At 43.2% G+C, this 14240-nt stretch overlaps 1 protein-coding gene across 1 annotated transcript in view; it reads right to left on the reverse strand.

The window, feature by feature from the left end:
- Positions 1-1224: 1224 nt before the first annotated feature.
- The window catches only part of LOC132815982 (uncharacterized), a 37348-nt gene continuing 24332 nt past the window's right edge, over positions 1225-14240 (reverse strand). The window contains exons 8-9 of the mRNA XM_060825377.1: positions 7900-7986; positions 1225-4118 (exon numbers count right to left, since the gene is read on the reverse strand). Of these exons, the coding sequence (XP_060681360.1) occupies positions 3203-4118; positions 7900-7986 (1003 nt within the window). The 3' untranslated portion in view covers positions 1225-3202. The remainder of the gene's footprint in view (positions 4119-7899; positions 7987-14240) is intronic.

Genomic DNA, 14240 nt, shown 5'->3' on the forward strand with positions numbered 1-14240 from the left:
TGCCTGCAAACAATGGTAGATGTTATAGACAAATAGAAAAGGTGCTGTGAGGATGTAGGTTAAGCCAGATATGCCTGTACAAACAGTAGTTATAAGCATCTGTTTCCCACTTCTGCAAAATCAAAAACAGACCCCAATTGAAAAGGTCATAAGGTTCAATATGGTTGAGGAATGGGAGGAAATGTCACAAGTAAGGGAAACAGATGGCAGTGAAGGAGGATATACCTAACAATGGGCCACAGCAGGATGTGGTGAAATGGCCGAGTAAAACTTATACTTTGTTATGCACAAGGCCGGATAAGGCAAGAGGTAAACAAAAGTAATGGGCACCGGGTTTGGAGTAGTGAATCCTATATAAGATATGTACTTGCTAAACTCTGTGTGTCTATTTTAGGCACCATGCTTGCAAGTGTATAATAAACATACTGATTGCTTCAGATCTTGTCTCAGACTGAAATTATTGAAGTGAATGAGCTCCGTTTCTCACATTGTGGATTTGGAAAATATGATCACCTGGAAGGACAATGTCGGCAATTTCTCCTCCAAACCACTCCCGATCCTGACATCGAAACATACAGCTGTTCTTTCACTGCCACTGGCCAAGATCCTGGAACTTACTCCCTAACAGCTTTCTGTGGTTGTTCCTACACCATATGCACTGTAGCAGTTCAAGAACATTGCTCAGCAGCACCTTGTCCAGTGTAGTTAGGGATTGACAATAAATGCTGGCCCAGCCAGTGACGCTCACATCCCTTGAGCAAATAGCAAAACCAAAAGTTAAGGCCCCAAAACCAGGCATGTGGTAGGCCTTAGATTTTTACACCTTACACATGGAGAAATGGTGCCAATTTGAGTCAGTGTAAAGAGCTTTGTGAACCAGATTACTAGCCCAAATGTTAAATGCAGGATTCTTCAGTTTATTTTCCTTGTTAAAATTTCACTGATCCTCTTTTATTGTTAAATGTACATTATTTCTTCACAGGGTTGCACCTTAAGTTCTAATCAAATTAATACAGGTAATCACACTACACTGTATATTGGAGCTTACTTTATATATTAGCATCATTTTAATTGATTGCCTGTCTGTATAAAAGCAGGAAGCTTTAGAAATTCCATGAGAGTAGCTTAAGCAGGTCGGCCAGTCATGCAATTGGCTTTTCACCTAATTTGCAGGATGGATGATCCAACTTGTCCATACACTGCAGCATTTTAGCAGCCCTATCAAGAAAACAACAAACATTTTAAAAAAAAACTTTAAAATAAATGAACATAGCTCAAAACCCATACATCAAGTTTCACATTTTCATCTAAACAGGAACAGCCACTTGAGTAGTAAATGAGGATGTTTTGCAATTCAGATGTTTAGCACTAATCGCAGTGCGGAATTCACAATTTAGTACTTTACTCTCAATACATTTTGTCACTTCAATATTAGAAAAATTGAATACAGACAATGTTTATGCAAGATAGCTGTTATAAACAACAGTGAAAAATCTTATGAAGAATGCATTATTAACTTTGCCACCATTGTGATATTGCATGCATCGATGATCAGGCAAGCACACATCTTTAAGAGAACTAAGCAATGATATCTGCGTGACACCATGCTTTACAATATTCCTGTTCTACATCTCATGAGTTCTATCCAAAGTGGCTACGAATGACTGGGTGTGAAGATGACATGGGGGGTAGATTACGAGGTATTGGGAGGGATATGAATGGGTCTGGTGAGTGGAGCAAGTGAAGGGTAAAGGCAAGGGTACTTAAAGTTCATGTTCCAAACTGAGCCAAAGTTCCAGTGAATGGAGACGGGCCATTTAACTGTCCACATTGGAAACTGCCACCTCCGTGCCTGCCAAGGATCTGCTTCAGAAAGCAATGACCTCAAATCTAGCCTGGTCCCACCACTCTGCTGTGAAGATTATAGGATGGATACTGCCAAGCAGGATGGGAGATCAAAACAATTGGAAAAGCTCTGTTTTGTAAAATTTGCCTTCAGGAAGAAAATCCCAGCCTAAGAATCTCTGCTTAAATCCAGTCTAATTGTTTCAAAAATAATTTGATCTCCACTCCTTAGTTCCAAAGTGGATGACCTCAGTCTATTTTCCACATTGAACACCATCTTTCACAGTTTTGCCTTCTCACTGAATCAACTGATGTCCCTTTGCAACTATCAACCTCAACCTACGCAACTATATGTTGCATCATCTAACTTAGTGTCAGCAGTAAACTAGTGAGAAACAGCTCTCTATTTCTTCATTCAAAACATTTCTAAATATGAGCAAAGTTGAGGCAGGCCAGATATCTGAAGGGCACTGTTAGATACATTCTACCAATGTGAATACATACTCATATGTACTGGTTATCTTCAAACTCTGAAACAAATAGTCTTTAATTGATTCTGTCTCACTTTTGTTAACAGTCCCTAATGCACAATGTTGTTAAATGCCCCCTCACATTTATGGAAATAACATCCTTAGATGCTGTTAGATTTACCATCTGAGTTACTCTTTAAGCATTTTAATTAAATTTGTCAGAGTTAACTTTCCCACTGCAATTTCAAGCCATGGGCTTTGTTAAGATAATTTTCCCAAATTTTTTGTTTTTCTTTTCCAAATTGCACAATATTTGGAGATAATTCTTGAATTGGTGTGGCTTGGAAAATTACAACTACTTCATCAAACATTTCCTCATCTACTTCTGTTAATAACTGGGAAGGAAACATCAAAACCAGAGGAATTGTTTAGCTTTAATATCATGATTTTGATCATTGTCATTTACTAATCAATATAGTTAGTTCCTTGCCTTGATTTATTTCGAGATTGCTTAGAACCTCCAATATTTTATACCCACCATTTATTATGAAATGGATGTAAAATAGTTGCAGGGAGGGTCAGCCATGTCATAATTGCCAATTATAATATGATTGTAATCAAAGATTAGCCAGTCATACCATTTCTCTTAAAATAGCAAGATGGTGGAGATGGCAGGTTAGGTAGTGTTTGGAATCTTGGTCTATCTGCTCCTTTTTGGCTGACCGGCTGTATCCTTTTTATTTTTTCATCTTATAATCATTTCTTAATTTCACCTTTTGCAACAAGTTTACTTTCTTTGTTCTGCAGCTGAGGTGTGGCAGTTTCAGTGGGCCCACATCATTGGCAATTTCAGCAGGCTCTCAGTCTACAGCAATTTTGGCAGGTGCCTATTCCTCAGTGGCTTCAGCGAGCTCCTGCTTCCCCCGTGGTTGTGGCAGGCCCCCAGCCCCAGTCTCCCAATTGTGATCAATATGGATAGACCTTAGTCTTCGGTTGACGTGGCCCACCCCTGGCCTTCGGTTGACGGGGCCCACCCCTGGCCTTCGGTTGAAGGGGCCCACCCCTGGCCTTCGGTTGATGGGGCCCACCCCTGGCCTTCGGTTGATGGGGCCCATCCCTGGCCATTGGTTGAAGGGGCCCACCCCTGGCCTTCGGTTGATGGGGCCCATCCCTGGCCATTGGTTGATGGGGCCCATCCCTGGCCATTGGTTGATGGGGCCCATCCCTGGCCATTGGTTGAAGGGGCCCATCCCTGGCCATTGGTTGAAGGGGCCCACCCCTGGCCATTGGTTGAAGGGGCCCATCCCTGGCCATTGGTTGACGGGGCCCATCCCTGGCCATTGGTTGACGGGGCCCACCCCTGGCCTTCGGTTGACGGGGCCCATCCCTGGCCATTGGTTGAAGGGGCCCACCCCTGGCCTTCGGTTGCCGGGGCCCACCCCTGGCCTTCGGTTGCCGGGGCCCACCCCTGGCCTTCGGTTGCCGGGGCCCACCCCTGGCCTTCGGTTGCCGGGGCCCACCCCTGGCCTTCGGTTGACAGGGTCTGCCACCGGTCTTTGTGGTCTCGGCACGCCCTTGCTCTTTGGCAGATTTGGCTGATCCCTGGTCTTTGGCGGTATCGATGAGCTGACAGTCTTGGGTGGCTTTGGGGGGTCCTCAACCTTCGGTGGTCGTGTTGGGCCCCCAGTCTTTGGCGGTCTCGGTGGGACCCCATCTTCTGAGGTATCAGCAAGGTCTAGAGTTTGGTTGGTTTGACAGGATCCCAGTCCTTGACAGTCGGATAGGTCCTGGTCTTCGGCAGTACTTGATTTGTGAAACCAAGAGACGTGGAATGAACAAAACATGATAGCTGTCTTAGATTTTTAAAAAATAAACATACTTCATGTAATTAAGTGGCGCCAATTTTCTGGTGACTGACACATTTTTACAGTATTTACACAAAAGCAAGTGACAATAAATTTCTATCTATCTAATAGCTTTTAAAATGATGCTTGTGGCAGAACATTTCCAGGTGACATCCAGAAACACACCCAATTACTGCCATTTGATCTTAGGCCGGATGTTTAGTGTCAGAAGGCTTGCCCCTGGCCCTCAACAGAAACGTTGGTGCAATCAGGGTTTGTTCTATTCTCCAGTCCCTCTCAGCTCCACACAGAATCAAACAGAAATTTCAGGCTCTCTCTATATATATATACATGTGCTAACAGTAATAACTGCTGTTTGTCCAGGCTGAAGTTTTAATAAAAAGAAACTGCAACTTCAATTTGTATCAGTTTTGGGGGTGATGGTAGCATTGTGGTGATGTCACCCAGACCCAAATGGGCACAGGTTCAGGTCCCTGCACTTGGCCAAATTTAAGTTCAGCTCATGGTTGTGGTAGACAGGGTACAGAGGAGATCAACCAGGATGCTGCCTCAACTTGAGACCCTGTGCTATGAGGAAAGACTGGGAAGGCTAGGAATGTTTTCCTTGGAGTGGAGCATGTTGACAGGAACCTGATACCGGAGTATAAGATTATGAAGGGCATGGATAGGTAGGCACTTTTCCATGAGTAGGAGGTTCAATAACCAGGGGAGCATTGCTTTTAGGTAAGAGTGAGGAAGTGAAGGGAGGTTTGGGGAGAAACTTGTCACACAGACGGTGGTGGAAGCCTGGAACTCTGCCTGAAAGGACAGTTGAGTCAAAAACTGCTGTAACATTTCATCAGTATGTATATAATCAGTCGTTATTTCCTCCAGGACAATGGTGAAAAGCTGGAAATTGGGATTAATGCAGTCAGACCTGTGTTGTCCAGTGCTGACAGAACCAGCTGAATGGCTTCCATCTGTGCTGTAAACACTACTTGTCTTGTGGTATGTTATCAATTGTAAAGAGATGGTCAACTTTGTACATTCACTAATATGACCTATCCAAAAAGCTGACCAAATATCATCTGCACATATTTGGACACCAAATTTCTGAATGGTTTCATGTCACAGTTTCTCATAAGCTTCAGAACTGGAATGAAATGGTATACAATTCCTTGCCTATGAACTGAGGAGTCAAAAATGAAAACAGTGGCATGTTCACCATTTCTAGGTGAGGTCATGTCCATAATATGATAATAAATAATCAATCATTTTAAATGAAACCGACTTTGTCTTTCAAGGATTAATATAACAGACATCGATCCCTTTGTGGCAACAGGGAAAAGGACCATCCTCACTATCAGTGACTCACGCTGTAAAACTGATAGAAAAAAAAATTACCGTCCAGACAATGTGATATAATGTTAGAAACTTGATCTAAGAAATGGAATTGTATTGGAATTATTGAATCGATACAGTGTGGAAGCAAGCCATTTGGCCCATTGAGTCCACACTGACCTTCTAAAGAGTATCCCACACAGACCAACCATACCTCTGTAATCCTACATTTCCCACGGCTAACCCACTTAGTCTGCACATTGCTGGACGCTATGGCTAACTTAGCATAACTAAGCCACCTAACCTACACATGTCTGGACAATGGGAGGAAACCCTTGCAGACATGGGGAGAATGTGCAAACTCCACACAGAGTCTGGAATTGAACCCAGAACCCTGGCACTATGAAGCAACATTGCTAACCATTGAGCCACTGCGCCACCCTAGAAGGAGCAGAAGTTTCTTTTTATTTGGATTTATGACTGGCATCAGTCTGATCCTTCGGAATTGGAGAGCATGATGTCAATATGGAAATGGGGAAACAGTGAGCTACTGGGGATACTCTCTGTTGTCTTCACTGATGTGCATAATCTGTGAATACTGGTACAGATGAAGTTTGAGAATTTTGAAGAATACACATCATAGCAGCGTTGTGAGATGGACTGATCAATGATAATATATCCATTTCCCAGTGAAAGGCTCAGTGCACATGAATAAATGGACATTGCCAGGTTCTGAAAGAATCAGATAGAAACTGAAGTGATTCAGGGAACAACGATGCTGGCCTTGAATTTTTTTTAGATTACTTACAGTGTGGAAACAGGCCCTTTGGGCCAACAAGTCCACACCAACCCGCCAAAGCACAACCCACCCAGACCCATTCCCCTACATTTACCCCTAACACTATGGGCAATTTAGCATGGCCAATTCACCTAACCTGCACATCTTTGGACTGTGGAAGGAAACCGGAGCACCTGTCTACGCAGACACGGGGAGAACGTGCAAACTCCACACAGTCAGTTGCCTGAAGCAGGAATTGAATTCGGGTCTCTGGCGCTGTGAGGCAGCAGTGCTAACCACTGTGCCACCATGCCACCCACAAAGTTTGTACACCGTAGAAGGCAATGTAGATTGGGGATGGGTGGTGAAATGTAAGGATATGGGAACATGGAATAAGAGTTAGTCACTCAGACCCTGAAGCCTGTTCAATCAGATCACAATTGATCTGGAGCTTAACTCCATTGCTGTACATTGTTACTCATCCTTACCCAACAAGTATCTAGCAAAGTTAATTTGAAAAATTTCTACAGTCTGCCTTTGGTGAAGGGGGATAACTGAAAAAAAGTTCCAGATTTGTAATGTTCATAAAGTATCTCCAGATTTCACTTTAAAATGACCAGACTGAGTTTTAAGGTTAGCCTCCCTAACCCATGGATTTTACTGCATACTTCCAAATGGTGATCACAAGCCTGCACTTGCCAGCAGTGAGCTTGTCATTCTTCACGGGCTCCCGGTACTGCCAACCTCATCCAAAGGCCAGCACATCTGGAGGTTCGGCAGCTCCACCAGGAGAGCTGGGCTATGTTGGAGGCACGAAGCATCATAAAATGTGATCATGTTTGAAGCCAGTGGCTTCTCAGAGTGGAGATCAAATGCCACGGAATGAAACCTTTGTGCCGTGGATATACTGCCTCCCCCTCGACAGCCCCATCACTGGGGCAAAGGCACTCTGACTCTAATGGTCCCAACCCACGGTGGGGGGCGGGGGCGGGGGGGGCTCCCACCAGCAACCTGGTAGCCACTGACTGTGATGGTCAGGAGCCCTGCAGCAGCAAAATGCTGATGAGGCTGCAGAATTGCCCTTATTACAGGCATCAACCAGTCAAACTGGGCGCCTTCTCCATGGAATGGACAGCCCTCCATTCGCTGTCCTTCTCCTGTAGTAGACTGCATCAGGGTACAGCCTTGACACACAATTTTCCCTTACTTCCCGGCCTCCTTCATGTCTCCAAGTCCGGTACCACGACACTGAGAAATCTCCACTCCGTTTATTGATTCCCGCACAATAGAAAATAGTTTCTCTCTACCTACCCTATCCACTCCTATGATCGTTAATAATAACTTAATTAGATCACCTTAGCAAGGCTCCATCAAACTGACACATAACATCCTCTCCTTTGAAACAAAGTCTGACATTCCACATGTCATTTTGATTGGTTTTGTGGCTACAGATTTAAAGGACATTGGAGAAGGAGAGAATAATTTGAGCATGTTCAGACTGTGGAAGAGCAAGGATGAAAATTATCTTAAAATACTTAAATACTACATAAAAGAAAGCGAAAAAGGTCACCAACTTTCTAAATATTTCAATGGTTAAATATGAATCAGATATAGTACATACTTGTAATTATCTTTGCAAGAGTAGCTGATATTTTTCTCCTTTAGAATCCTTTCCAATACTGCCACACTGCCAACATCACAGGATTCTCTGCAAATCAAAATATAGTTGATGTTCAATATAATTCCCAAATTTAATTTTAATTACTCAAACAGATGGCCTCATGAACTTAAAAATAAGTACTTATCAGGGCTACCTGAAATAAAAAGTGTTGGAAATACTCAGCACAACTGTGGAGAGAGAAATTGAGTCAATATTTTGAGTTAACTATATCTCTTTTTGCTTCATGGGAAAATATTAAAAAGTTTCATAAGTGTCTAAGATGCATAAAGGGCATAAAGTTAAGATGAGGAGTATTTTTTCACCCAGCCGGTGATGAAAATATGGAACATGTTGCCTGAGAGGGTGGTGGAGGCAGGTATGCTCGCAACATTTAAGAATCTGGATGAGCAGGGGGGATCCAAGATGGCGGCGATCTGAATAGATCTGCCTTGCTGAGCTCTGCATCCCAGCTCAGCGGTAGTGATATTTTTACCCCAGTTATCCACTAGTGCATGTCAAAATGCTGTTTAGTTGATAGTTGAATGCTGGGTTGCCTGGTGTCGTTTTTGCAGGGCTTTCGAATCTTGTTCGGATGTTCTGGGATTCGGAGATGCGCTGTTCGGATAGTCAAGGTTCTACTGTAATTCCTTTTTGTGTGCGCAAGGATGACGAAAGGAAAGCATAAGCCAAGCTCCAACACACGGGGCACTCACTGAAGGCACTGGTTTGCCTACAACCGTGACTGTAGCTGCAGTTCCCTCGGCAGCCTAGAAAAGGTACCTGCCGAGCAGAACGTCACTGGAGAATGCGTGACAATCCGAGGGATGATCAAGGAGTTGATGGAAGACCATCATTCTCAGCTGGAGCCGATTTCGGTCATGCTACAAAAGCATGAGAAGGTTTGGATGGGCTTGGGAAGCAAGTTGAAGAGGTCGAGCGGTGGACTGTGGCGTAGGATTCTACCTCAGTCTCCTCGACAGGGTGGAACCAGGCCCTCAAAAACCAGGCCTGGGCCTTGACTGAACAGGCTGATAATCTGGAAAATCGAGGTAGGAGGAAAAACATCTGGGTGGTTGGGCTGCTGGAGGGAAGGGAAGGTGGACAGCTAGCAAGCGTTTTTGAAGACTGGCTGCCACAGTTTTTTGGCTGGGATGCCGAGGTGGACCGGGTGAAGGTTGACAGAGCTCAATGGGTTGCAGTGCTCCTGCTCGGTCCAGGTACATTTTCAAAGCTACAGGGACAAGCAAAGAGTCCTGGAATCTTCTAGAAGGTTGGGGAAAGATCCAAAGGCCCTTACCTATTAGGGAACTAAGATAATGTCCTTCCAGGACTTTTCTGCAATGGTGATCATAAAAGGAAATCGTTTGATGAAGTCAAGACATAATTAAGAGACCTTGGTATTCAATACTCAAAGAGATACCCAGTAGTGCTTTGTATTACTCACAAGGAGATGGTACAGTCATTTAACTCCTCTGAACAAGTAAAAAGTATTTTGGTCACCTTAAAATATTTTGGATGGAGTTATAGACTTGGACAATAATGTTTGACTTTTTAATTTCTCTTGCTATCTTTCTTGTGATGTTACCCTTTTCTTAAAGAAGCTGCTGTTCAGGTGTTTGTTTTGCTCGCTGATTAGGATTGGTGTTGATGTGTAGTCGGGGGTGGGCAGAGGCTCATTATTTTGTCTGTTTCCTTTTATTACTTGGGTCTGGGGTGTGGCTCAATCTGGATAGGGTAATGGAGAGATGCAAGCCCTCTCTATCGCCAGGGGATAGAATCCCCCATTAAGTGCCTTTTGTGTTTTGTAGTTAGTTTAGTGCTTTGGTTTTTCATAAATCGACTCCACGACGTCTTCTTTTGAATATGTCCAGCATTCTGTAAGTCAAATTCTTCCTCCCAGCAGGTCAAAGATGGTTGTAAAGGATTATGGCTAATAGTGTTCTTAAATGGTGCACCTGGAATATTAGAAGGATCCATTTGCCAGTTAAAAGGAAAAAGATGTTGTTGAGTCTTAAAAAAGAAATGTAGATGTTGCCCTGTTGCAGGAGACCCACCTTAATGACAAGAAACACTTGACGTTACATCAGGATGGGTTTGATCAGGTATTTTTCTTGTCCTTTCACACCAGGAGCAGGGGGATGGCTACACTCATCCAGAAGAATCTTCCATTTAATTTAATAGATTGTGTTAAAGATGAATATGGTTGAAAATGTGTTGCTGGTTAAAGCACAGCAGGTCAGGCAGCAGGATGCTGCCTGACCTGCTGTGCTTTAACCAGCAACACATTTTCAACTGTGATCTCCAGCATCTGCAGACCTCATTTTTTACTTAAAGATGAATATGGTCAGTTTGTTACCCTTAAGGCCCTAACACATGGTGAGGAATATGGTATTTTGAATGCTGTTGCCCTTGGCCCAACCCCTTACATTTCTGACTGATGCACTAAGCTGGTGGCCTTTATATTGCGGCATATTATTATAGGGTGGGACTTTAATTACCTTACGGATCCTGTGCTGGATAGAATGCCCAAAGGCCCCCCAAAGCTTTCTGCACAATCTAAACAGTTGGGTTATGTGTGTGTGGAACTGGGGTTGGTAGATGTTTGAAGACATCTCCACTCTACAGGCAGAGACTTTATGTTCTTATCCAATCCTCATAAGTGCCATACAAGGATTGTTCTTTTCCTAATTCCTGTGGCTCTTTGAGATTTGGTGGTACCTTGTTCAACTGGGAATATTACCATCTCTGGGCATGCAGCACTATATTTAGTGGTATAGATTAAGGGTAATGCAAATGAAGTGGCAAAGAGTACTGGCGAACGGATCCCTTCATTCTCAAGGACAGCAAGTTCATGGAACATTTTCCTAAGGAATTTGAAGCATTTTTGGTCATCAACTCAGGTATAGCTGGTGACCCATCCATTCTTTGGGAGCTTGCTAAAGCTGATGCTAGAGGGATAATTATCTCGTACTTGGCCAGTCACAATGGAGAGAAGCAGCGGCTGTTCGAGGTATGATTGAAGACAGCCGAGATGGCCATATTACAGCAGACTGTCAGTGATGAAGCTGCAACAGATCACAGCCCTACAATCCACCTTAAACTCCATGCTTACACATACAGCCAGGAAGGAACTTTCCCTTGTGAAGCAAAGGTTGTTTGAGCATGGTGATAGGTCATGTAAATAATTGGCATATCTAGTTAGGAAGAAGAATGCCTCCCAGTCTATTCTATTAGGGAAGGGAGTGGGACTCTTACCTATAATGCTAAAAAGATCAATGTGGCGTTTCAGAGGTTGTGTTCTGAACTGCAATGGTCTGAATGTTGGGAGGATAGACAGGATAAAATGGAATCTTTTATTTAGGAACTTGGATCTTCCTGGGGTGTCTGCTGAGCAGGCGTCTCTCCTCACTGGTCCATTAACAGCACAAGAGATATAGGAGGCGGTGAGGCGACTTCAAAGTGGAAAGGTGCCAGGTATTGATGGTCTTCCCAGTGAGCTTTATAAAGAATTTTTAAACATACTGTCAGGGCCAATGCTAGACCAAATAACTCTCCATACAGTCGTGATTGTCTCCTGCCATCCTTGAGAGAGGCAAATATCTCTCTTATGCTCAAGAAAGCTAAGGCCCCAGAGGACTGTGCTTCTTATTGACCAATCTCGCTCTTAAATTCTGATTATAAAATTTTATCTAAGACTTTGGCATTGAGGTTGCAAGGGGTGTTGCCCTCCATTGTTAAAGATGATCAGATGGGCTTTATAAAAGGTTGCAGATCCTCTAATAAATGTTAGGAGGTTGCTTAACATGATTCAATTGTGCCAGCAGCAATTGGTCCAAGGATTGTTTGTCTCTTTGGATGTGGAGAAAGCATTTGACTGGGTGGAATGGCCACATCTTTTTTAATACCCTGGAGCAGTTTGGCCTGGGTGAAGTATTTTCTAGATGGGTAAAAGTCTTTTACAGTGATCGCTGGAGGCTGTTCTCACCAATGGTATAAGGACTGATAATTTTAACATTGGTGGGACAGTTGGCAAGGCTGTCCCCTCTCACCTTTGGTTTTCATACTGGCCCCCACCAACGGCTCAACTATCATTCAGGGGAACACTAGTGTAGCTGGTCCAAAGGTAGGGGCTGAAGGTGCATAAGATTACACTAAACTTGGATGATGTTCTTATTTGTTTTTGAACCCAGCAGTTTTGGTACACTGTTTGATATGGTGTATTAATTCATTTGGTTCTTTCTCAGGTTACAAGATCAATTTTTCAAAGTCAGAGGCTATGCCTATTTGGTGGGGGTGGGGGGGCGGGGAGATGCGGTTTAGGGGAATACCTGACCTGGAAGGTGGGTTCCCCTTTAAGTGGGCACAGGGAGGTTCTCTTTACTTGGGCCTCTCTGTTACCCCTAGCTTTGATCAGTTATTCAAGACTAATTTTTGTTCATTTGTTTGACAAGATTAAACAAGACATTCAAAGATGGGGGCCCTTCCAATATCATGGTTGGGTCAAGTCCCTCTAACCAAAATGAATGTTCTCTCTCGCTTATTGCACCTTTGCGATGCTTCCTTTGCTCTTTCCTAGGCAAGCATTTCAGGAATTGAATGGCCGGTTTAGTTCTTTTATTTGGCGATATAAAAGTTACGCTTTATTAAACTTGTGAAACTGGGAATGGACCTCACAGATATTACAAGATATCAACTGAGCCCCCTCCTATCTTTTGTAAGTGACTGGGTCTGTGTGGACTTGGCATGACATGGTTGATTGATGCCTCCCAGACAAAGTGTTCTCTTAAAGTGTTGTTATTAGACAAAATAAGGATAGTTGTGGAACATTGCCATAATCCAATAGTTACTAACATGGTCAAAGCATCGAGGGCAATGAAGCAGATGGAGGGTAATATGCCAAAAGTAATTTTTTTTTATCCCATAGTTGGAATGCCAGAGGTCCATCCAGGGACAACAGATCCAGGTTTAAACTTTGGGTGGAAGGGGGAATCTCGTTTGGGTGATCTACTGGAGGATTAAACGTTGATGTCATTTGATCAAATAACTTGGAAATATGGATTGTCGAGTATGGACCTCATCGGTTTCTTTCAGATTAGAGATTTTATCTGAAAGGAGATCATGCTCTTGAGTGTTATAGATCTGACATGGAAACAAGGGTGCTTCAGGCTAACAGCACTCTTTCAGTAAGTACTTGCTATCATTTGTTGGTGGGGGGAGATGTTCCTCGGGTGACATTGAGCATCTCCATGAGGTCTGGGAGACAGTGAGTGAGGAGTTGCGATCACTTTAGAAACATGGGAGGACATTTGTGAGAATGCGAGGAGGATTTTGCTATGTAAGAGGACCCATGGTATGCAGTTAAAGATTATTCATAAAGCTCATCTGGCCCCAGATAGTCTTGCATAAAACGTCTTCAATATGCCCCAAACGTAAAATAAATATGGTCACCCTCACTCATTACCTGTGGTCCTACCACAGGCTCTGTGCATATTGGAGCACTGTGGCAGGAGTAATAGAGGGGGTCTTGGGGACCGAAGTCAAGGTGGACTCAGTCTCTTTGCTCATGGATTTGCCAAATTTATGTCCCTTAGACTTAAGTGGGAAAAAGCTTTTTAACGTTCTTACATTTTGTGCAAGGAAAAACATTCTGATGTGTTGGGTGTCTGAGAAGTCACCAGAGCTATAGGGGTGGCATAAGTTAATTATGGAACATATTCCTTTAGACTTTCTTACAAATATGGTACACCAGAAAATTGACAACTTGTATAAGATGTGGCAGCCCTTATTGAATTATTTGGAATTAGATCAGTCTGCCGTTTTGATTAGGGCTTGTGTCGAGGCATGATGGTCTGGACTGATAAATTCTTCCTCTTGGGCATTCATTAATTGATGCTCTTGAAGGTTGAGAGCAATGGTCGGTCGGTCGGTCAATCAATCACACCGTTCAGTGCAACAAGTGCAGTTTTAATTTCTTTTGTAGAGTGGTATAGTATTTGGTTTATTGTTTATTTTTGTTTTTGATGTTATGATGCTATATTTTGTAACTTTCTAATTTTGTAATGAAAACTTTTTCAATAACAATATTTAAATAAAAAGAATCTGGATGAGCACTTACAATGAGAGGGCACAGTAGGCCATAGAACAAGTGCAATTAAATAGGATTAGTGTTGTTTCCTATTAGCTGGTCAGCATAGACATGGTGGGCTGCGGGGCCTGTTCCTATGCTGTGTGACAATAGATGAGAGAGATCAAGTAACAACAAATTGTTTGCTGTTGCACCTTTAACCTAGATCATGAGGGGA

Source organism: Hemiscyllium ocellatum, chromosome 1 (assembly GCF_020745735.1).
Source record: "Hemiscyllium ocellatum isolate sHemOce1 chromosome 1, sHemOce1.pat.X.cur, whole genome shotgun sequence".
In the NCBI taxonomy this organism is placed as follows: domain Eukaryota; kingdom Metazoa; phylum Chordata; class Chondrichthyes; order Orectolobiformes; family Hemiscylliidae; genus Hemiscyllium; species Hemiscyllium ocellatum.